General features: G+C 48.6%; 1 protein-coding gene across 5 annotated transcripts in view; it reads right to left on the bottom strand.

Annotated features, from left to right (window-relative positions):
* Nucleotides 1-16,076: 16,076 nt before the first annotated feature.
* Nucleotides 16,077-22,950, bottom strand: part of LOC101123244 (serpin B9) — a 36,631-nt gene continuing 29,757 nt past the window's right edge. For all 5 annotated transcript variants that reach the window (XM_060403816.1, XM_027958715.3, XM_027958714.3 and 2 more), the window contains exons 5-7: nucleotides 22,513-22,655; nucleotides 20,853-21,008; nucleotides 16,077-20,626 (exon numbers count right to left, since the gene is read on the bottom strand). In XM_060403816.1, the coding sequence (XP_060259799.1) occupies nucleotides 20,225-20,626; nucleotides 20,853-21,008; nucleotides 22,513-22,655 (701 nt within the window). In that variant the 3' untranslated portion in view covers nucleotides 16,077-20,224. The remainder of the gene's footprint in view (nucleotides 20,627-20,852; nucleotides 21,009-22,512; nucleotides 22,656-22,950) is intronic.

Below are 22,950 nucleotides of genomic sequence, written 5' to 3'. Positions count from 1 at the left end.
GTCGGGGAGGAGCTGGTGACCCCAGGGCCTTCCTGTTCTCCCACGCCCAGCCACACACAGACCCCAAATCCAGGGCGGAAGTTTCCCATCCGCTCTCTGATGTGGGGACACGTCAATCTTACGTTCAAGGTCCAAATGAAAAGGCGCAGGATCAATGGTTCAAATACTCACAGCTACGTTCATAACACACATGGTAAGGGGAACATCCCAGACTGGCCCCAGTCGGTGGCGTTAGTCTGAGAACTAACTGCCCTTATGTTACTGACCTCCAGGTTAATTGTATTCTGGTTGCGGAACATGATTCCTATATTATTTCGGTATTGAGGAATGTTTTTGGACCTGCTTAACTAACCCAGTATGTGGTCCATTTTTGTAAATACCCGTCTTCAGATCCACCCTAAGTTTGTTAGGGGCAGTATTCGCTATAGTATAACCATCAGGACAAGTGAACTAATCATGTTATCCAACTCTGTACTTGGATTTACTAAATGTGTTTAGCAAGAGAATGACTAAATATCAGTATTTCTATCAAGTAGCAACAAATAAAATGAAATTAAAAGAAAAATACCATTTTAAAAAGCATCAAAAAGTCAAGTCCCTGGACATATTTCTAATAAAACATATGCAAAACCGCTATACAAAAAATTTTCAGTATTATTAAGAAAAGTTTCTAAAAATCCAACTAAATGATTGCCGACATCCACTGGATCATTGAAAAAGCAAGAGAGTTCCAGAAAAACATCTAATTCTGCTTTATTGACTAGGCCAAAACCTTTGACTGTGTGGATCACAATAAACTGTGGAAAATTCTGAAAGAGATGGGAATACCAGATCACCTGACCTGCCTCTTGAGAAACCTATACGCAGGTCAGGAACCAACAGTTAGAATTGGACATGGAACAACACACTGGTTCCAAATAGGAAAAGGAGTATGTCAAGGCAGTATATTGTCACCCTGCTTATTTAACATATATGCAGAATACATCATGAGAAACGCTGGGCTGGAAGAAACACAAGCTAGAATCAAGATTGCCGGGAGAAATATCAAACACCTCAGATATGCAGATGACACCACCCTTATGGCAGAAAGTGAAGAGGAACTAAAAAGCCTCTTGATGAAAGTGAAAGAGGAAAGTGAAAAAGTTGGCTTAAAGCTCAACATTCAGAAAATGAAAATCATGGCATCTGGTCCCATCACTTCGTGGGAAATAGATGGGGAAACAGTGGAAACAGTGTCAGACTTTATTTTGAGGGGGCTCCAAAATCACTGCAGATGGTGACTGCAGCCATGAAATTAAAAGATGCTTACTCCTTGGAAGAAAAGTTATGACCAGCCTAGATAGCATATTGAAAAGCAGAGACATTACTTTGCCAACAAAGGTCCATCTACTTAAGGCTATGGTTTTTCCAGTGGTCATGTATGGATGTGAGAGTAAGACTGTGAAGAAAGCTGAGTGCCGAATAATTGATGCTTTTGAACTGTGGTGTTGGAGAAGACTCTTGAGAGTCCCTTGGACTGCAAGGAGATCCAACCAGTCCATCCTAAAGGAGACCGGTCCTGGGTGTTCATTGGAAGGACTGATGTTAAAGCTGAAACTCCAATACTTTGGCCACCTCATGAGAAGAGTTGACTCATTGGAAAAGACCCTGATGCTGGGAGGGATTGGGGGCAGGAGGAGAAGGGGACAGCAGAGGATGAGATGGCTGGATGGCATCACTGACTCGATGGACATGAGTTGAGTAAACTCCAGGAGTTGGTGATGGACAGGGAGGCCTGGCGTGCTGCAATTCATGGGGTCGCAAAGAATTGGACATGACTGAGCGACTGAACTGAACTGAACTGAAGAAATATATCACATTCACTGAGTAGAACTCAGTATTGAAAAGATAGTCATTTTTCTCTGATTTTTTAAATCAATCCCGATCCCAATAACTATTTCAAGAAATGTACGTGTGCACATGTGCGTGCGTTTAACTTGTACACATCACATAAAAACTACTTTTTAAAAATGAGCACACACTTTAAAAGAGGAAATCCAAATGGCTTATCAATGCATAAAAACGCGTTAAATACAAACTTTAAACAAAATGAGATATCTTACATTCACATTGCCAAAAATTAAAATTTCTGACAATTTCAAGTGAGCCACTGGAATTCTCTCACTTCTGTGTGGGGTGGATTATAAACTGGGAAAACTACTTTGGAAAATAATTCAATTATTATTCAAGTTCAATTTTTAGGAGTGTTGAACCAGCAATTCTCCTAAAGAAATGCATTGACATTCACATGGAGACATTTACAAGAATGTTGGATGTGGCTTTACTTGTGAACTCCAAAGATCAACAACTGCAGAATGGGAAGCCATTCAGCGGAATACTGCTGCTGTTGCTAAGTCACTTCAGTCATGTCCGACTCTGTGTGACCCCATAGATGGCAGCCTGCCAGTCTCCTCCGTCCATGGGATTTCCAGGCAAGAGTGCTGGAGTGGGTTGCCATCGCCTTCTCCGACTACACAGCAACAAAGATGGGTAGATTGTTGCTGCAATCACGACACACATGAAACTCCACAACGTAAGTTGAGCAAAAGAAGCCAAATTCAAAAGACTACATTCCACAGTATTTCATTTACATAAATCTCAGAATCAGCCTAAAGAAAGCTGGAATAAGCTGGAAGGGGTAAGACAACAGAGACCAGCAAAGACGCTCTCCCCAAATCACAAGAGCTGTTACCTGCGGGGACAGGAGAGGCAGGGCTGGGCCTGGGGCATCACGTGCTGTAGAGGCCGCTTCCTGAGCACGGCCAGTTCAACCTGTGTCACTTGGCTGCATGCTGTATAACTGTACAATTATCCTCATAATCTGTGGGTTATATGTCACGGGGAAAAAAAGCAGATGAAGCAATGTCAAGGGATCCAACAGATGAACACAACTCAAAATACTTGACAAGCTGATTTAATTATAGTTTCACAGTTGATTTGAAAAACCCTTGAAGAGCCTTCTCATGCAAGAACAATGGACAGACATACATTCCAAGGACGGAGGAGGGGAGTGAAAATCCTCCCGCTGCCCGGGTCCAGCTCAGTGGCCAGCCGGCGGTCACGCCCTCTCCAGGCCCTCCGGTGACCTCCGTGATGCTGGGGGCACAGCAGGAGTGCTCCGCGGCCGATGCAGCCGAGACCACGGAGGGCGGGGAGAAGACGTCAGCAAGGAGCGGGAGGAGGGCGCGAGGGCGGCTCTGAGGCCGGGGGCCGCGCAGGGCGGCCTGAAGGCGGGAGAGCAGAGCCTGTGCTCCGAGCGGCCACCAGGGGGTGCTGTGCAGGGGCAGCGGAAAGTCTTCAGTTCTCGTGATTTTGATCAGAAGTGTCTAGTTGGACAAAACAGGGTGGGACGGGGGGCGGCGGCAAGCTTGCCGTGCAGTTGCTGCATCCATTGAGGCACAAACGAACGGATTTCGTGTTAAGCGTGAAAATATCTAGACTCGTCTTTAAAAACGCCGGCCTTGAGGCACAGTCATCTGAAGTACCAAGTGGCCGCAGCAAAAGCTGAGCACATCCAGCTCTGAGCTGCAGAGCGACACAGACTCTCTGGGAAAAGAACTGGGAAAAGCACAAATCAGATGCGCCAAACAAGGGAAAATGATGACAGAAGGCGTTAGAAGGACACGGTCGTTGAATCAGATTCCAGACCGGACCCACGGGAGAGCGAGCACGCCCACGCTGTCCGTCCTCAGCGCCCAGTCTTGCGCTGAAAGGAGAGCGTCAGCCGGTGAGTGCACGGGGTGCGCCCGTTTCTTCCAACCTGAGGTCCTTGAAGCACCTTCTCGTCGCCCTCTCCCCTCAGGGGCACGTGTGGGCGCCATCGAAACTGCTTCGGTCCGAGTGGTCCTAGCTGGCTCATCCTATAAGAATAAGGGGGCTGTCCGTCCTCTAAGGGGTTTCCTTATGACCGAGTTATTCTGCCTGCTCACACAGCCTGAAAGGGGAAGTGGGTTCCTCTTAGACTTGTCTCCACCTTCAAATAAGTCGGCCACCCAGAAACCCCCCCAAAATCTTGATTTTTTTCTCCTCTTCAAAAGTAATTTTGCGTTCAGCTGTTTCCTGATTCAGTTCAAGAAACTAAGAAACATTAGACCCTTGATCAGCCTGAAGCCTGGGGGTGTCAGAGATCTCACAGTGGTGTTTTGTGAGTATGGAGACTGGGATCACTATGAGCACAGTATCTCCATGTTAGAGTGCTCTCTAGACAATAAGCTATTTTATTTTAGATAATTATTCTCTAAATATAAACAACATTTACAATAGTCCATGAGCGTGCAAACATTTTAAACTTAAAAAATTGTTAAACCAAGTACAAAACTGTTTACTATAGTTAAAAGAGAAATGTGAAACTAACTTGATACATATTTAAATAATTGCTTGACATGTGTGTGTAATAATTTATTTTTAACTTGTTAAAACAACAAGAAAGTAAGTCAAAATCACTTTATAAATACTAATGTTTTCTTGTAAATAGTCCAAGAATTTTAGGTGAGACACAGTAATTTCGCAACAATGAGTAATTTTGGAGACTGAGATATGGTTGCGGGTGACTGGCCCCTCCCAGGAAATTCTTAATCAGTTACATTCTCATGCTCAAGTTTCTTGAGAAACTTAAGTGACTAAGGCCACAGAAACAGATAAAATAACCTCTGTGAAGTGAAGTCGCTGTTGTGTCCGACTCTTTGCAACCCCATGGACTGCAGCTCTCCAGACTCCTCCGTCCATGGGATTCTCCAGGCAAGAATACTAGAGTGGGTTGCCATTTCCTTCTCCAGGGGATCTTCCCGACCCAGGGATCGAACCCAGGTCTCGTGCATTGCAGGCAGACGCTTTAACCTCTGAGCCACCAGGGAAGAGTAAAGTTTCTCAGTCAGTGGTAAATGAGACCAAAGGCTTATCAGATGGGAAGGATAGAATGACGTTCGTTTAAATGGAAGTGGAGCCTTTGCAGCAACATGGATGAGCCTGGAGATGATCATACTAAGTAACCTAAGTCAGGCAAAGACAAGTATCATACAATGTCACTTACATGTGGAATCCAAAACTGTGATACAAATGACCGTGTTTGCTGAGTAGGAACAAACTCACAGACACAGGAAAATGGACTTCTGGTGACCAAAGGGGAAGTGAGGCAAGCTGGAGTGGGGTTGCTGCTAAGTCGCTCAGTCGTATCCGACTCTCAGTGGTAAATGAGACCAGGCTTATCATAGAATGACAATGGAAGTGGAGTTGCAACATGGATGAAGATGATCATACTAAGTAAAAGTCAGGCAAAGACAAGTATCATACATGAATGTGGAAAACTGTGATACAAAATGAGCTGAGTCTCAGACACGACTTCGTGACCTACTGCTGCTAGTCGTGTCCAACTCTGTGCGACCCCAGGCTCCTCTGGGATTCTCCATGGAATTCTCCAATGGAAAAGAAGTACTGGAGTGGATTGCCATTTCCTTCTCCAGGGGACCTTCCCAACTCAGAGATCGAACCCAGGTCTCCCGCATTGCAGGCAGATGCTTTACCATCTGAGCTACTAGAGAAGCCCCAAAGGGGAAGGAAGGGGATGGATAAATTAGGAATTGGGGATTAATATATACACACTACCCTGTAAAAATGGATAAACAGTAAGGACCTACTGTGTGGCACAGAGAACTATAGTCAATATTTTGTAATAACCTTTAAGGGAAAATGCAGGGCTTCCCTCGTGGCTCAGACGGTAAAGAATCTGTCTGCCAATGCCTGTCAATGCGGGAGACCCAGGTTCAATCCCTGGGTCAGGAAGATCCCCTGGAGAAGGAAATGGCAACCCACTCGAGTATTCTTGCTTGGGAAATCCCATAGATAGAGAAGTCTGGCGGGCTACAGTCCATGGGGCTGCAGAGTCAGAGACGATTCAGTAACTAAATAACACAATAAGGGAAAATAATATGAGTGCGGATCACAATAAACTGGAAAATTCTGAGAGAGATGGGAACACCAGACCCCCTGACCTGCCTCTTGAGAAACCTACATGCAGGTCAGGAAGCAACAGTTAGAACTGGACATGGAACAACACACTGGTTCCAAATAGGGAAAGGAGTGCGTCAAGGCTGTATATTGTCACCCTGCTTATTTAACTTCTATGCAGAGTACATCATGAGAAATGCTGGGCTGGAAGAAGCACAAGCTGGAATCAAGATTGCCGGGAGAAATAGCAATAACCTCAGATATGCAGATGACACCACCCTTATGGCAGAAAGTGAAGAAGAACTAAAAAGCCTCTTGATGAAAGTGAAAGTGGAGAGTGAAAAAGTTGGCTTAAAGCTCAACATTCAGAAAACGAAGATCATGGCATCTGGTCCCATCACTTCATGGGAAATAGATGGGGAAACAATGGAAACAGTGTCAGACTTTATTTTGGGGGGCTCCAAAATCACTGCAGATGGCGACTGCAGCCATGAAATTAAAAGACACTTACTCCTTGGAAGAAAAGTTATGACCAACCTAGATAGTATATTCAAAAGCAGAGACATTACTTTGCTGACTAAGATCCGTCTAGTCAAGGCTATGGTTTTTCCAGTGGTCATGTATGGATGTGAGAGTTGGACTGTGAAGAAGGCTGAGCGCCAAAGAATTGATGCTTTTGAACTGTGGTGTTGGAGAAGACTCTTGAGAGTCCCTTGGACTGCAAGGAGACCCAACCAGTCCATTCTGAAGGAGATCAGCCCTGGGATTTCTCTGGAAGGAATGATGCTAAAGCTGAAACTCCAGTACTTTGGCCACCTCATGCAAAGAGTTGACTCATTGGAAAAGACTCTGATGCTGGGAGGGATGAGGGGCAGGAGGAGAAGGGGACAACCGAGGATGAGATGGCTGGATGGCATTACTGACTCGATGGATGTGAGTCTGAGTGAACTCCGGGAGATGGTGATGGACAGGGAGGCCTGGCGTGCTGCGATTCATGGGGTCGCAAAGAGTCGGACTCGACTGAGCGACTGAACTGAACTGAACTTCAGGCGATGGAGAGCCCTGGGGCTCTTCCTCCTGGGGGCCTGGTTTTCCAGAAGGTTTGTGATTTCCATAGATACTGGGCATAGAGCTCAAAGTCCACAGTCCGGCCCAAGATGGAGTCCTGCTTTCAAGATAGAGCTTGTTATGTTTCCTCCTTCAGCAGAAGCGCAAATACCTTTCTTAAAAGTCCCCAAGCGAGGATGTGGGGACAGGAGCCACTGTGCTGTGGGAGGAGTGAGAGTGTGCAGCCCCCGAGGAAGTGGCGTGGAGGCGCCTCACACACACAGGAGGAGAAGGAGCACGCACTCCAGCAAGTCCACTTGTTGCAGGAAGGCGGACCCCTTCCAGGGCCCGAAACTGGGCTCTTGTCTAACACTCAGAAATCAATTGTCCGAGGAGACACATGTGCTGACAAAGCACGAGATTTTATTGGGAAAGGGCACCCGGGTGGAGAGCAGTGGGGTAAGGGAACCCAGGAGAACTGCTCTGCCGCCTGGCTTGCAATCTCGGGTTTTATGATGGTGGGATTAGTTTCCGGGTGGTCTTTGGCCAATCAATCTAATTCAGAGTCTTTCCTGGTGGCGCACGCGTCGCTCAGCCAAGATGGATGTTAGCAAGAGGGATTTTGGGAAGTGGACGGACACTCAGTGTCTCCTTTAGACTTTTCCCGAACTCTTCCAGTTGGTGGTGGCCTATTAGTTCCGTATTCCTTTTCAGGATCTCCTCCCATAAAACAACTCATGCAAATGGTTACTATGGTGCCTGGCCAGGGTGGGCGGTTTCGATCAGTGTGCTTCCCCTAACACACTCGCGGGGGCGCTCCCCGAACCACCGAGCCGAGAGCCTGGAAGAGGCGTCTGTGCACCCGGCTGGCGGCAGCAGCAGCTGCTGCTCTGTCCACAGACGGCAGGAAACCGGAGCATGGCCCCGGCGGACAGTGGGGTCTCACTCACGCTTCAGGGGAAGGGAACCCTGACACAGGCCATAGCGCCGATGGACCCAGAGGACTTCAACTCAGTGAGAGTGGCCAGACCAGAAAGACGGATGCGACCCGACTCCACAGCCAGGAGGGCTCCAGCGGAGTCAGATTCTTAGAGACACGGTGTAGAAAGCGGGTGCCAGGAGCCGGGGAGCCGGGAGTCATTGTTGTTTCACGCGGCAGTTTCAGACAGGGGATGGATGGAGGCGTCTGTACTTAATGACCCCGAAGTCTGCGCTTCAGAATGGTTCAGGTGGTAACCTGGATGTTATATGTATTTTATCATCATAAAAACTTTTTTAAGAAGTTACCTTTCAAACCAGATTCTGTTTTCATCAGAGTGTTCCCAGGACATGCCCTCACTCAGCACGCTGTCTGTGGTCTGCCCATCCTGCCTACCCTGCGAGTGCTGTCTGGGGTGGGAGGCCGGCGGCCTGGGCCGCAGGCACCCCCCGCCTCCCAGGTCATCTGCAAGGCCGCCCCTGTGGGTTACAGCCAGAGCGACTGTGGCCGCTGAGCACGGACCCTCCACCACGCTTTGCGGCAGGAAATGTTGTGGTCTGGTTCCTAGCCATCTACGACGACCCTGGTGGCTCAGATAAGAAAGCCCTCTTTCCTTTTATAAAAAGAAGTCGAAGATGGAAAATGAAGAGGCCAGCATCAAGGGGAAGCGTGAATTCCCAGCCACCGATGAAAGCCCTGGCGTCAAGCCCCTGCGTCAAGCCCTTCCTGCTGTCTTCAGACAAGGCGGACCACCCCTGCCTCACAGGGCAGGCAGGGAAGGGGCAGGGGTCTAAAGGAAGCTTTGCAGAGAGGAAGTGGAGCTGGAGGGCGGAGCGGGGACCAGGTCAGGGGGTGTCCAGCCAGGAGGTCAGCTGGGCCTTCTGGAGGAAACGGTGTTTAAGCTGAGCCTGTAACAGCTCACAGAAACAAGCTGTTCTGAAGCTGTTTCCTGTTTCCATAAGGGGTGGAGCGAAAATAGCCCGGAATCCAGGCCCCAGCGTGGGAGGAGAAGGGATGTTCTGGGGACATGAAATCCCCTTCCACGGGCTCAGCTGGGCTCAGCTGGACTCACGGTCCGCAGGGCAAGGCCGAGGGTGACAGCTGTGAGGTCCCCCCACCCCACCCCATTCTTTTCCTTTCCTTATGAGAGAGATTCTGACTCAAGTTCTGCAAAAACAGTTGGGCCTCATTTTATCTTCAATTGGGGCTTCCCTGGTGGTTCAGAGGGTAAAGAACCTGTCAGCAATGGGGGAGACTTGCGTTCAAACCCTGGGTCAGGAAGATCCCCTGGAGAAGGGGAAGGCCACCCACTCTGGTATTCTTGCCTGGGGAATCCCATGGACAGAGGAGCCTGGTGGGCTAAAGAGCTTCAGGATGACTGAAGCAACTCAGCAGCAGCAGCATCTTCAGTGACAGCAGAACACGCGATGTCTCCTTGAGTGAACAGCGGATCAAGTTCCCTCCAGGGGAGACGGGACTCGCCCTGTCCCCCCATACCTCTGACTCAGGCCCTTCCTGCCCCCTCCCCATGCCCAGCCACCCTCCAGCCACGGGGTCAGCTGTGTTTACAACATCCTTAGCAGCACATTTTTATCAAAGTGCCAGGAATCAGGTCAGGTTCTGGGAAGATGATTGTAACAGTGTTCTAGCCTTGGCGGCCACCTTATGCCACTAAGCATGAATGATGAAGACCTGGAATCGGGGACGTAGGAATGCAGCTCCAGCCTCCCAGCTCCTCCGTCTGTCCAGCCCCCTTTCTGTCCTTCTCTCTTCCCAGACCCCTGTCTGGCTTGTCCCCCGCCCTGCCTCTGCCACCCGAGGCTCAGCCCATCAGCCTGCTTTTTCACGTTTCTCTTTGACCTCCGCCCTCCTGTCTTCTCTCTCTGTAATTGAACACCTCTGTTTGTGTCCCATTTTTGCCACTTAACTACCTGTGCCATCTTAGACAAGTTACTAAGCTCTTTGTCCTCAATTCCATCTTTGTACAGTGAAGATAAGGGTTCCTACTTCACCTGTGTCCAGGAGTTATTATGAAAATCAAATGTAAATATAAATACTTAATAAATGTTGATTAACAGTGCTTCCTAAGTTGCAAAGTGCTCCACAAGTACGTTTTCTCACCAGATTCTCTCTCATGTTAAAGGTGGGTTTGTTTCCCTTTTGTAAGTTGCGAGCGCCTTGAAGAACGAGACTGAGGCTCTCACAACTCAGGTGTCAGGTCTGAGCCGGATGTGAAGGCTGCAGTTCCCAGATCCAGGAGATCGCATGCATTCAGCTCAGTGTGACTGGCACCCCCAGAGCTGGACGCCGCCCATCCTCCCCCCGGGACGGGATCCCAGCGCCTCAGAAAATGGATTGGCCTTTCTCTGTCACAGCTGAAGTTGCATTTAATTTTCAGCCATCTCTAAGCCCAAGACCCGGTGCTCAGAGGGTGTATTTTAGGTGTGGGTGTACAGAACACACCACCGAGGGATGACTCAGACGTCTGGGTCCACATGGTCGTCAAGTGAGGAATGACCTCACTCAGCTCCTCAACCCCAGGGGGTGCCCCTGGGACTCCCGCCTGCATCTCCCCTGCCCAGGGCGCGGCACATCTGCCTGTGTTCACATTCTAAAGAGAGCAGGCAAAACTGAAGCCAGGTGATTGCCACCAGCTGATTGAAAGAGGAAAAAAAAAATCTTAAAAATATAAACTTGACCGGGAACACTAATATGAGGCTGGGCATCCAAGAGCCAGGCGCCAGGAAGTCTGGACCCTTCTGCCTGCTGTTCTCCTCGGCTCGTGAGGGCACCTTCGTCATCTTCCCTCTAGGCATCTGTGCTGTTTCCTCTTCTTAAAAGGACAGCAGTCATAGCAGCTCAGGGCCCAGCCATGTGACCTCATTCTACCTAACTACTTCTTTAAAGGCATCTCCAAACTCCACTCTCACGTTCTGAGGTCCTGGGGGTTGGGGGGGACACAGTTTGGCCCGTAACAGGACCCCAGTGTTTCTAGGCAATTTCTGCACAAGCTGACTCAGCCTTGTCTTGCTAATTGACAAAGCTTTTCTCCATTATGCTTTTTATTTATCAAACTCTTTGGACGGCTTCCTTTGGAGTATATAGCATTAAGGAGGACCAGTTTTGTCAATAAATCAACTGAATTGAGAGGTAATACCTCTACAGTTTTGTCTTTAAAAAGAAAAGAACAAGGAAAGAAAGGGAATGGGTCTCAGTAATATTAAACCACAGACACGGGATAGCACACACAGAACGCGCCACCTCCTTAAACTCCTGCGGTCCTCATGCCTAGAAGCCAAGTTCACATATATTTGCTGTTGCCATCAAACCGTGATTGTCAGGAGCCGCATTAGGCGTTACTGACAAAATGGAGGCACGGCCCCAAGCCCCTCTCCTCATCTCGCAGGCACGGCCCGGGGATGAAGCAGTTAGTCCTTGTGATTCTTACTCGTTCTTTCCTTTCTTGGGTTGAGTTGGCTGCAAAGAATGTTAAGGTGCTTGAGAGAAGCATGAGAAAGCACAAAGCCCTCTACAGATGTGCCCAGAAAATAATCTATAAAATAACCATTGACATTTGTTCAAGGATCTTTACAAAGAATGTCCCAGGATGAGCACCTAGGCCGCAGCTTGAGGCCACGGGGAGGATTATTATCTGAGACCTGTTTGTGAGGGGAATGTTTATGGCAAAAGAAGTTTGCTGAGTTTAGGGTTTAGGATTAATTAGGAATAGCTAGAAGCCTTTTTAGGAGATAATGATCTTAAGATGCTAGGGGCAAACAGGATTTAGAAAGATAAGAAATAAACTGAGGAATGTAGCATGAGTTACAATGTAATCACAAATCAAGTGCAGTAAATCTGGGTGGGGGAAACTAAAAACGTCAAACCTCTGACCTAATGCTTTTGTCAAAGTATAAAAGAGAACCTGAAGCTTGAAATAAACAGGTAGCTCTGTACTGAGTCAGAGGCTACGTCATCAGTGCCCGTCCGTCTCTTCAGGTTGAATCCCTGGCTGCTGGAGCTGGACTCCGGCAAGTGATCCCTGCGTTTTCACAGTGTTTGGAAGTATTAACGAGTAGGAGTTTGGAGAGTTCCAGCTGTTGTCTCTGCAAGAATGCAAACTGCAATCTTTTCCAAAAGAAGTCGGGAATGAGTAGAAGCAGTATTAAGTAGTTCAGGGAGTGGCGAGGCTGTAGCTGTCTCTGGCTTCATGGGCAGAGCTTTTGGGGGCCGAGGGGCCAGCAGGATGAAAGAACCCTGCCTCCCCAGGGGTGGCGGGATCATGTCGGGGGAGAAGGTGCCGCAAGGTATGGGAGTGTCGGCGAGGATCCCACAGAAGGCGGGTGTCTGTGCTTGGACCCGTGACTCCCCAGGAGCTGCCGTGTCCCAGGCACCGCCCCCAGGGCTGGGGAGACACTGGAGTAGTCAGTCCTCCCCGCCCGACCCCTGGGAGGAGGGTCCCACTGGACCCCGAGGATGCCCGGTGAGGAGGCAGCTCCCAGTGGAAGGCGGGCTCCAGTGTGGACGCAGGAGTCCCTCCCGCCCGTGACATCCGCCAACAGTCGTGTGTGGGTGTGCACACGTGTTCGTGCTCAGCTGCCTCAGTCATGCCTGACTCTTTGCAACCCCACGGACCACCCACCAGGCTCCTCTGTCCATGGGCATTTTCCAGGTAAGAGTAATGGCGTGGGTCACCATTTCCTTTTCCAGCGGATCTTCCTGACCCAAGGGTCAAACCAGTGACTCCTGAGTCTCCTGCACTGCAGGAGTCAACGATCATACTCTCTCTCTTTTTTTTCTTCTCATTTTTATATCTCAGCATCTGGGTCAGAAGTCAACATTCAGTGTATTTGTTAAACTAAGCTTAAAAAAAAAGGGATAACAAATACACTGAGTGAAGTCGCTCAGTCGTGTCCGACTCTGTGACCCCACGGACTGTAGCCCACCAGGCTCCTCTGTCCTTGGAATTTCCCAGGCAAGAATACTGGAGTGGGTTTCCATTTCCTTCTCCAGGAGATCTTCCCGACCCAGGGATTGAACTGCATTGTAGGCAGATGTTTACCGCCTGAGCCACCAGGGATGTCTTAATAAACACACTACATATATATATATACACCACTATCTATCAACTAGATAAATAACAGTGTGCTACTGTGTAGCACAAGGAACCATATTCAACGTCTTGTAATAACCTGTGATGAAAAAGAGTATATATGTGTGTAACTGAATCGCTTTGCTATACACAAGCAACTAACACAGTATTGGGAATCAACACTCCAATTAAAAAAAGGAGGAAATACTTCAACTACTGGGCAGATTTTGGGACTTGTGAGCACATCACTGAACAATGAGGCATGTCGCTGCTTTGCTCATTACTGAACGGAAACTCATTTGCTGAGTTATTGCTGTAAAACTCCTATTTATGTCTTCCGGAATAATTAAAAATAGAACACTTTCCCTTAGGTAGTAATCTCACCGCTTTATGTGTGGCAGAAATATTCATGGAACGCCTAATAACAACAGAAAAATTAAATCTCTCCGCTTAGCCCTTTCTGCCTCCCAGGCATGTATGTGTTGCTTGGATGCCTCTGTTTCTGATAAAACAGCTAAAGGCAAGACTCTAAAGGCCTAAGGGAAAGAACAGTATTAAAACAATCCTTCTAATCCCTTGGGCTTCCCTGGTGGCTGAGAAGTTAAAGTGTCTGCCTGCAATGCGGGAGACCTGGGTTTGATCCCTGGGTGGGGAAGATCCCCTGGAGAAGGAAATGGCAACCCACTCCAGTATTCTTGCCTGGAGAATCTCATGGACGGAGGAGCCTGGTAGGCTACAGTCCACCGGGTCACAAAGAGTCGGACGCAACTGAGCAACTTCACTTTCACTTTCTAATCCCTAGAGGATGGGCCTCCCTGATAGCTCAGCTGGTAAAGAATCTGCCTGCAATGCAAGAGACCTGGTTCTTCCCGGGGTTGGGAAGATCCTGTGGAGAAGGGAAGGTCTATCCACTCCAGTATTCTGGCCTGGAGAATTCAAAGGAGTTGGACAGGACTGAGCCACTTTCACTTTCAGTCCCTAGAGAGTCGACAACTTTTTCTGAGATGTGAATAACCTAAAAGTCACGCTGACGAGCCAGTCAGCCTCTCAGCAGATTGTGGTCCAGGCAGGACCACGCTGTGAAGAGGGTGGAGGCCGCCCTGTGCCTGGTACTGGGGCGCCGCTGGGGCCCTTTGGCCCCTTCTGCTGGGAGGCGGGGCTCACGGTCCTTCACAGTGGGACATCCTGCATGGTGCTCGATTGGCACCTGACCCGTCACTAGTCACCCCGTCCTTTTCCAGGCTCCTGAAGAGGTGGTTTTCACTGAGGTTGGGATATAATAAAGCGCACACTTGGTCCTTGTCCCCAGTTCCTGGCACGGAGCTCCTAAACCCAGGTGATCCGAGAGTTGGAATCTTCAGCTCCACCCCCGACCTTCTTGGAAGGGAGAGGGGCTGGAGCCTGAGCCAAACACGTGGCTGATGATGACGCCGTCAGGCTCACAGGAACCCCCTAAATGAGGGGCCGGGGGAACTCCCAGGTGGGTGAACGCACGGAGGGTGGTGCCGAGGGACGGCCTGGAAACCGGGCGGCCCGCCCCACACCGGCCTCGGCAGCTCTGTTCCTCAGGGCAACCATGCTGGTATGGAAAGTGCCTTCCTGAGTCATCCTTGCCACTTATCAAAGCAGGAAGGGGTGGGCTGTGGGAAGGCTGAAGCTGCAGTAAGCTGGTAAGAATGCAGTGCCCTGGCCTCCCGGCTGGCACTGGAGGCCCCTCCTGAGCCCTTCACTTGTAAGGAAGCACTAACTGGGAGCAGTGAGTACATGTTGAACGGAATTCTGGACACCCCGCTGGTGACTGGTTGGTATGAGAAAGAATCTCTCAAGTGTCTGTACACCTACCTACTGTCTCAGAGAAAAGGAAGAACAGGAAAGATGAAGAGAAGAAGGAGCAGGCCTGAACATTCCTAGGTTTTGTGGGGTTTTTTTTTGCTTTATCTGCTCCTAACTGCGAGTCTTAACTAAGTTTGCTTCTCTGCACACCCCCGCCCCTGCAACAGCTGCATTCAGCACCTATTAGCCTTTACTTTTCCCGGTGGTCGCGTATGGATGTGAGAGGTGGACTATAAAGAAAGCTGAGCGTGGAAGAATTGATGCTTTTGAACTGTGGTGTTGGAGAAGACTCTTGAGAGTCCCTTGGACTGCAAGGAGATCCAACCAGTCCATCCTAAAGATCAGTCCTGGGTGTTCTTTGGAAGGACAGATGTTGAAGCTGAAACTCCAATACTTTGGCCACCTCATGCAAAGAGCTGACTCATTGGAAAAGACCCTGATGCTGGGAAAGATTGAGTGCAGGAGGAGAAGGGGACGACAGAGGATGAGATGGCTGGATGGCATCACTGACTCAATGGACATGGGTTTGGGTGGACTCCGGGAGTTGGTGATGGACAGGGAGGCCTGGTGTGCTGCGGTCCATGGGGGCACGAAGAGTCGGACACGACTGAGGGGCGGAACTGAACTGATCCTTTGCTTGCGCTTGCAGCAGCCCCTTCCCCTCGTAGTTACACGTCAGAAGGAAGGCCGCAGGGCCACCGATCTGCCAGACTGAATTGCTGCGTTACCGACAACAGCCTACGACTGGTTTTGACAAGAACCTAACACCTTTATTCCTCATCAGCAACTCCTGACCGCGAGCCCGCAGGAGTGCCGTGAGGACAAGCCGTCAGGAAAGCATTGTGGCCACATGCCTGTGTGAGCTGTCAGGGTGAATTAGTAAAAGGACAATTCAAGCGCCTCCTGGGCTCCCTGCTGGTCACGCAGGGCCTTTGGGGGAAATCCCATCACATCCTGGCCTCCCCTGGTGGCTCAGCTGGTAAAGAATCCGCCTGCAATTCAGGAGACCTGGGTTCCATCCCCGGGTTGGGAAGATCCCCTGGAGAAGGGAAAGGCCACCCACTCCAGTCTTCTGGCCTGGAGAATCCCATGGATTGGACAGTCCATGGGGTCGCAAAGAGTCGGACACAACTGAACGACTTTCACTTTCACTTTATCATGTCTTTATTCGAGAAAACTGAATTAACTAATATCCTCACTGTTTTTAATAAACACAAAAAATTTATTACCTTAAAAATTTGGTTTCTTCATAAACAATTTTGTAAAGCAATTATCCTTCAATCAAGAATAAAGTTTTTTACAAATCGGTTTCTCACGTTACTTTGAAATAAATTCCAAAGCGAATTAATAACAAAGAATAAAATGACAAAAATGCTAAAGAAAAATATAGGTGAATATTTATATGATTTGAGTCTTCAGTGACTGTTATGTTGGTGTTTCAACCAAGAAACAAAATGTTTGCTGCCGCGTCAGTAAACAAGGATGCCTGTCATCAGTGACTGCGGGCCTCCAGCGTCACCTGGTGAGCCCCACGGGAGCTCAGGAAGGAAAGAATACCTGCCATTAGCAGCCAGCAGACCGCAGCCACTCCCCACGGTGAGCCCTGAACGACTCAGGATGTGGAAACACAGGATCCTGGTCCCAGAGAGCTGAGGCACGCGGCGCAGGAGCGGTGTCAGCGAGCCAGGCTCTTGCATCTTTCTATACATGGAAAAGCACTAAGTTGAAATCCCTTAACCTGGATTATCTGGTTTCCTTTAATTTACAAGAAAACTTTTGACATTGAAGACTGCCGGCCCTTTGTTGCAAAGCTTCTATACAGCCTGGCTCTGACCTCCGCCTCCTCAGGGTCACTCGAGGTGCTGCCTCAGGGGCCCAAGTCCTAAGAATTTCCACCAGATAAAACATAGCTCAGTTTTTTAGGTTGCTGTTTTTTCAGGCAACAACACGGAAGCATAAAGATGAAAACAATAGATGGCTGGGGGAAAGCAGATTGTTTCACAAATAATGTTGAGAACTTGGCTATTTATAAATAACCCAAGTCATATTTGCTCCTGAATGTCAACAACACAAGAAATAGTGACAGATTAAACAGTTAATTGGTTTAAAAAGTATAAATATAGAAGAAAAATAGGTGACTAGCTGGTTTCTCAGTGGGAGGGTAATTCCAATACTGAAAGCAGAAAGCAGGGTAGAAATCACTAAGGGAAAGGCTAAATTTTATTACAGGGAAAATATTACTCCTCAATAAAACACCACAAAGAAATATGCAAAAATATTAAGTTGGGCCCCTACCTCATATCACAGGTATCAAATAGATTAACAATCTAAATAAAAAACTTAAAACCATAAAAGTTTTAGAAAAAAACACAGCTGTAAATCTTGGTGACTTTGGATAGGGCAATAGATTCTTAGCTGTGACACCAAAAATATAAGCAACAAAAGGGAAAAAATAGACGAACTCAACTTCATTGAATTAAAACTTCTGTGGATCGAGGGACATTATCAAGAAAGGGAAGATATAACCTAAAGAATGCGAGAGAAAAATCACAGAGCTGATAAAGGCCTAACATCCAGAATGCAGAAAGAACTCTTACCACTCGACAACAAAAAGACCAACAGCCCAATGAAAAAATGAACAAAGGACTCGAACACACTTTTCTCCAAAGAAGACACACACACATGGCCAGTAAGCACGTGAAAAGACACGCAACATTATTAGACGCTGCTACTGCTGCTGCTGCTGCTGCTGCCAAGTCGCTTCAGTCGTGTCCGACTCTGTGCGATCCCATAGATGGCAGCCCACCAGGCTCCCCCGTCCCTGGGATTCTCCAGGCAAGAACACTGGAGTGAGTTGCCATTTCCTCCTCCAATGCATGAAAGTGAAAAGTGAAAGTGAAGTTGCTCAGTTGTGTCCGACTCTTAGCAACCCCATGGACCGCAGCCTACCAGGCTCCTCAGCCCATGGGATTTTCCAGGCAAGAGTACTGGAGTGGGGTGCCATAGCCTTCTCCGTATTAGATGTTAGGGAAATGGAAATGAAAACTACAGTGAGGTATCACTTCTTACCTACTTTCTTTTAATACTTTTAAAAGAAAGGAAATAACAGACATTGGTAAGACTATGAAGAACCTGGAACCCTCATGCAAGGTGAGTGGAGAGCAGCCACTGTGGAAAGCATGCTGGTAGCTCCTCAAAGAGTTAAACGTGAAATCACCATTCGATCCAGCAACTTCTCCTAGTAATGTACCCAAAAGGATGAAAGGCAAATACTCAAATAAATACATGTATATGCATGTTCACAGCAGGATTGCTCACAGTGAGCCAAGAGCGGAAACTTACCCAATGTCCATCAGTGGATGGTTGGACAGACAACATGTGCTCTTTGCATACGACGGAATATTATTCAATCACAAAAAAGGATGAACTGCTGACATCTGCTATAACATGGATGAATCTTGAACACATTGTGTTGTTGTTCAATCCCTCAGTCATGTCTGACTCTGCGACCCCATGGACTGCAGCATGCCGGGCTTCCCTGTCCTTCACCATCTCCTGGAGCTTGCTCAAACTCACGTCCATCAAGTCGGTGATGCCATCCAGCCGTCTCATCCTCTGTCATCCCCTTCTCCTCCTGCCCTCAATCTTACCCAGCATCAGGGTCTTTACCAATGAGTCAGCTCTTTACATTAGGTAGCCAAAGTATTAGAGCTTCAGCTTCAACATCAGTCCCTCTAATGAATATTCAGGATTGGTTTTCTTTAGGATGGACTGTTTTGATCTCCTTGAAGTCCAAGGGACTCTCAAGAGTCTTCTCCAACATCATAGTTCAAAAGCATCAATTCTTTGGCACCCAGTCTTTATGGTCCAAACTCTCACATCTGTCCATGACTACCGGAAAAACCATAGATTTGACTATAAGGACCTTTGTTGGCAAAGTGATGCCCCTGCTTTTCAATACGCATTATGTGGGATGAAAGGGGCCAGACACAAAAGAGGTCACGCGTGACTAAGCTTACTGGGAATTGCCAGCACAGGAAAGTCCACGGAGATGGAAAGCAGGCTGGTGGCTGCCACTGGTTGGGAGAAGCAGGGAATGGGTAGTAACTGCTTAGTGGATACAGGGTGATGAAAAATATTTGGAGCTAGATCAATGTGGTGGTTGAACAACAGTGTTAACAGACTAAACACCAGTGTGTCATTCACTTTAAATGGCAATTTTAGGTTTTATAAATTTCACCTCAATAAATTGTTTTTTTAATAATTGTTTTTATTATTTATCAATTAGAAAAACTGGTTTCTAATCTTTTTTTTTTCTAAAGTCACAGAGCTCATCATCTAATTGCTTATCCACGCACTGTAAGTGACACCCTGATGCGTAAGACACAGCCCCATCCCCAAGGGCCTTAAGGCCGGAAAACACAGACAGGCAATATACAAAGAGCTACTGTCAGAGACGCACCACCTCCCGGGGGGCAGAGTGGGTACAAAGGCGTACCTCTGGTTATGCAGGAAAGGAAACAACTCTCAGAGAAGACGACACTGGAAATGAGCTTTAAGGGTTGAATGTGATTTTCCCCGTTAGAGCTGGAAGTGGAGAAACAGAGTAACACGAGGAACCGTGTGACCCCTCCAGTGGCCACATGGTCACCTAGAGGCAGGACCCAGTCCAGCCTCGTGGTCCTCAGAGCTGCCTGCCTCTACCACTGGGGCCGCAGTCAGAGGTCCACACCCCCGGCTTCCTTCCCCAGGGCCTGATGCAGGGTTGGCAATATTCATGCTGACCAGTGAAAGTCAAAGAAAGATAAGATGTGCATTAAAGAGGGAATTCCCAGGCAGGTCAACGGAAGGGAAGCCAAGCTTCCGCCGCAGGGGCCATGGGCTCCATCCATCGTCGGGAAACTGACATCCCATGTGCTACACAGCCAAAAAAATAAATATGCATTATGGAACATTCCTAAAAGCTCAAGCACCAAGAAGTGTATCAAACGGTAGGGACGGCTAGTGGCCTGGACGGATACCGAGACAGCCTCAGGCAAGCAGGTGACCCGGAAGAGAACACAGTGCAACCGGAAAGAAACGCGCGCGGGAGCGAGTGGGACGTGAGCCTGCGGCCCGCGGAGCACTTTGCCTGCCATCCTGCGGGATTCAGGCCGCGTCTCCCTGAGGTCTCCTGGCCCTCAGTCTCTGCTCGGGGGTCAGCCTGGGGGAGAAGCACGGGTGTGCAGGCTGGGAGCTGCCCAGGCCCTGGGGACACAGGGAGGGCAGGGCGGGCAGGCGCGGCGCGCGCACCCCTATGGGGAGGAGAACCTGCCGCAGAAGAGCGTGCTGCGGGAGCCGTTGTGTCTGATGAAGAACAGGAAGGGGTGGTCGGCACAGAACCGGGGCTGGTCCATGCCGCAGTCAACCTCGATCACAGCCGAGGCGGCCGCGGCCTCCGTGCCCTCCTCGTTCACCTCCACCACGCTCTTGTGGGCGAAGGCGGACAGACACAGGCCTCTGCCAGGCGACATGCCTGAGAAGTCAGCCCGGTCCGGCTGGAAGGCCTCAACCACCCCCAGGCCTGGGAGCGCCAACAGCATGTTGTAGGTCTCCTCCAGCTTAAATTTCGGGAGGAAGACAGCCACCTGGGTCTTCTTCATGGAGTCAGGCTGGGTCCAGGCGAGGAACTTCTCCCAAGTGAGATGTTTCTCCACCTGAAAGGCCAGAATTTTACTTCGGGACTCAGCAGCATCAGACAGCCCTGAGCCTCCTTTCCCGGAGGGACAGCATCACCGCCGCCCCCGCCCACCCCCACTCCCGCCTGAGTCACCTGGCAGACAAGTGTGCCATCTCGTGCTCTGGTACCCGAGCTAGTGCGCCCCAGAGCGGGAGGAGGGGCTCGAGGGCCAGCCCGGCAGGAAGGGCGCGCAGGACACTCACCGAGCTCAGAGGCACGTGGTCGTCCGGGAGCAGCACCAGCATGCTCAGCTCCTCGCCCGCGTATGGCAGCTCCAGCACCTGGGCCTGCACCTCCTTTATGCGGGCGAGTCTGAACTCCCTGTCCTGAAACATCATCGGCACCGGCCTCTGCTCCTTCTGCGGGAGTAAACGGATGACCCGGAATCAGACACAGATCATCGGAGGAGGCGGCAGCATCTCCGGGAGAGGCGGTGGATGGAGGGGTGTGCAGAACCCCCGATGGAAACGGCATCCGTGCCCTGGTTAGTGCTACAAACTGTCCAGCAGCTTCTCCCTGTTCCCGTCACAAGGCACCTGGGTCAGCACACCGGTGCTGGCCTGGGAAAGACGGCTCATTCAGCAAAATAAACATGGTGCTCTGCTGCGCTCCGAGAGGAAGTCAGATTTCCAGAGCTAAAAGGTGCCCGGTAAACATATCTAACGAAACAATAGAATCTGATGAAAATCACTGCTATTAAATTAGAAAAATATTTTATGAAACCTTAGAGTTTCATAGCAGTGCAGTCCAGAAAGGTAGACAGGCTCGAAAAACAGCGTGACAAGAAGTGCAAGGAGCCGCAAGGGAGGTTCTCCGGGGCCCAGAGGTTAGACTGCAGGGGTGGCAGGTTTAATTCCTGCTCAGGAAGCTAAGATCCCACATGCTGTGCTGCACGGTAAAAAAAAAAAAAACAAAAACAAAAGAACTATATGGGTCTTCATGCATTTAAACCCAACTGTACCAATTCTGAAACTTTAATTGGAGGAAATAACTTTTTAAAATACAGAAGTGCTATATGTACACAGAAGTGGACTGAAATGCTACCCTTACTAAATTCAGTTTTACAAGTTGACACAGGTCATCTATTAAAAAGATTAAAACAAATTTCTAAACTCCATGCCAGCTGTGGATGGCTAGCTGGGCTCCCCTCCCACGCTGCAACTAGAAAGCTGATTATTTACTGTATTCAAAGAAAAGGGTTTTACTCTTATAAACTTCTGAATTGCATTAAAATGGTATTTTTATGAGCTGGCTGTGGGGGAGTGGTTAACAAACTATATTCATGCCTGTCTCAATTGAAATTATACCTAAATATCAAGACTAAGGTCTGTGTAAGTTTTATTTTTAGAAAACTATGATTACTGAATTTCTGATGATTAATTAATAGCAAATCAAATCTGTATTTATTCTCACTTTTAAAATAATTGATTAAACAAATACATTTTCTTATTCTTTCTCTCTGCAGAACCCCCCACCACCCCCCACCCCCATCACAGTAATGATCACACTTTCCTAACACCTGTGGGGGTTTAAAATTTGGATTTCGTCTTCATTTTTTGCTTTCTATCTGAGTAATTTGGACTTAAAAGGAAAACTTAAGCTTTCAGGCTGAATGTAGGATGGCCACACTCATCCAGCAACGACTTAATGAGAGATTGTCACGGCACTAGGAACAGTGAAAAAAGTAAAAGGCTCAAGGCAACAAGTGTTTTTCACCCCTTCAATTCTTCCCCACCGAGTTTAAAACTTCATTCAGAAATGTGTGACGTTTAACTTATTATTAACCAATGACTTATGCTCTTAAAAAGTTAAATTTTTCAATTTTTTCACCAAATTCTCAGGATGTTCAGAAGCTTCCCCTACCTGGTTTATTCGAAAAGGCATCTCCTTGGTGTACGCCTTGTCGAATTCCTCACTCCACCTCCCTCTGAAGTAGACAGCGTTGACCAGAACCAGCTTGGTCTCTGCATTAATAGAGTTCGGAGGCAACAACTCTGGAATCTTACCTTAGGGAGAAGTAGAGAATACAAAGCATGATTAAAAAACAAACAAACAAACAAAAACCGAACACTTGATGAGGCTCATTGGAGAATCCCGATTAGTAGTCTAGAACCAAAGTCCTCGTTTCAGGTTTGCCCAGTCTGGGTGTTCTACACGGGACCCACTCACATGGATGGTGTTTATGATCACGGTGCTTCAGGACCTCTGCAAAGTGGGTGGCGTGGACCACTTCATCACGCAAGGATAAGCCTGCTCCAGGTGGGTGGAGACAGACAGGAAACAAGGGGTGGGCTGGAGAGG

This window comes from Ovis aries, chromosome 20, assembly GCF_016772045.2.
Source record: "Ovis aries strain OAR_USU_Benz2616 breed Rambouillet chromosome 20, ARS-UI_Ramb_v3.0, whole genome shotgun sequence".
NCBI classification, from domain to species: domain Eukaryota; kingdom Metazoa; phylum Chordata; class Mammalia; order Artiodactyla; family Bovidae; genus Ovis; species Ovis aries.
This window is presented reverse-complemented; position numbering and strand designations above follow the sequence as displayed.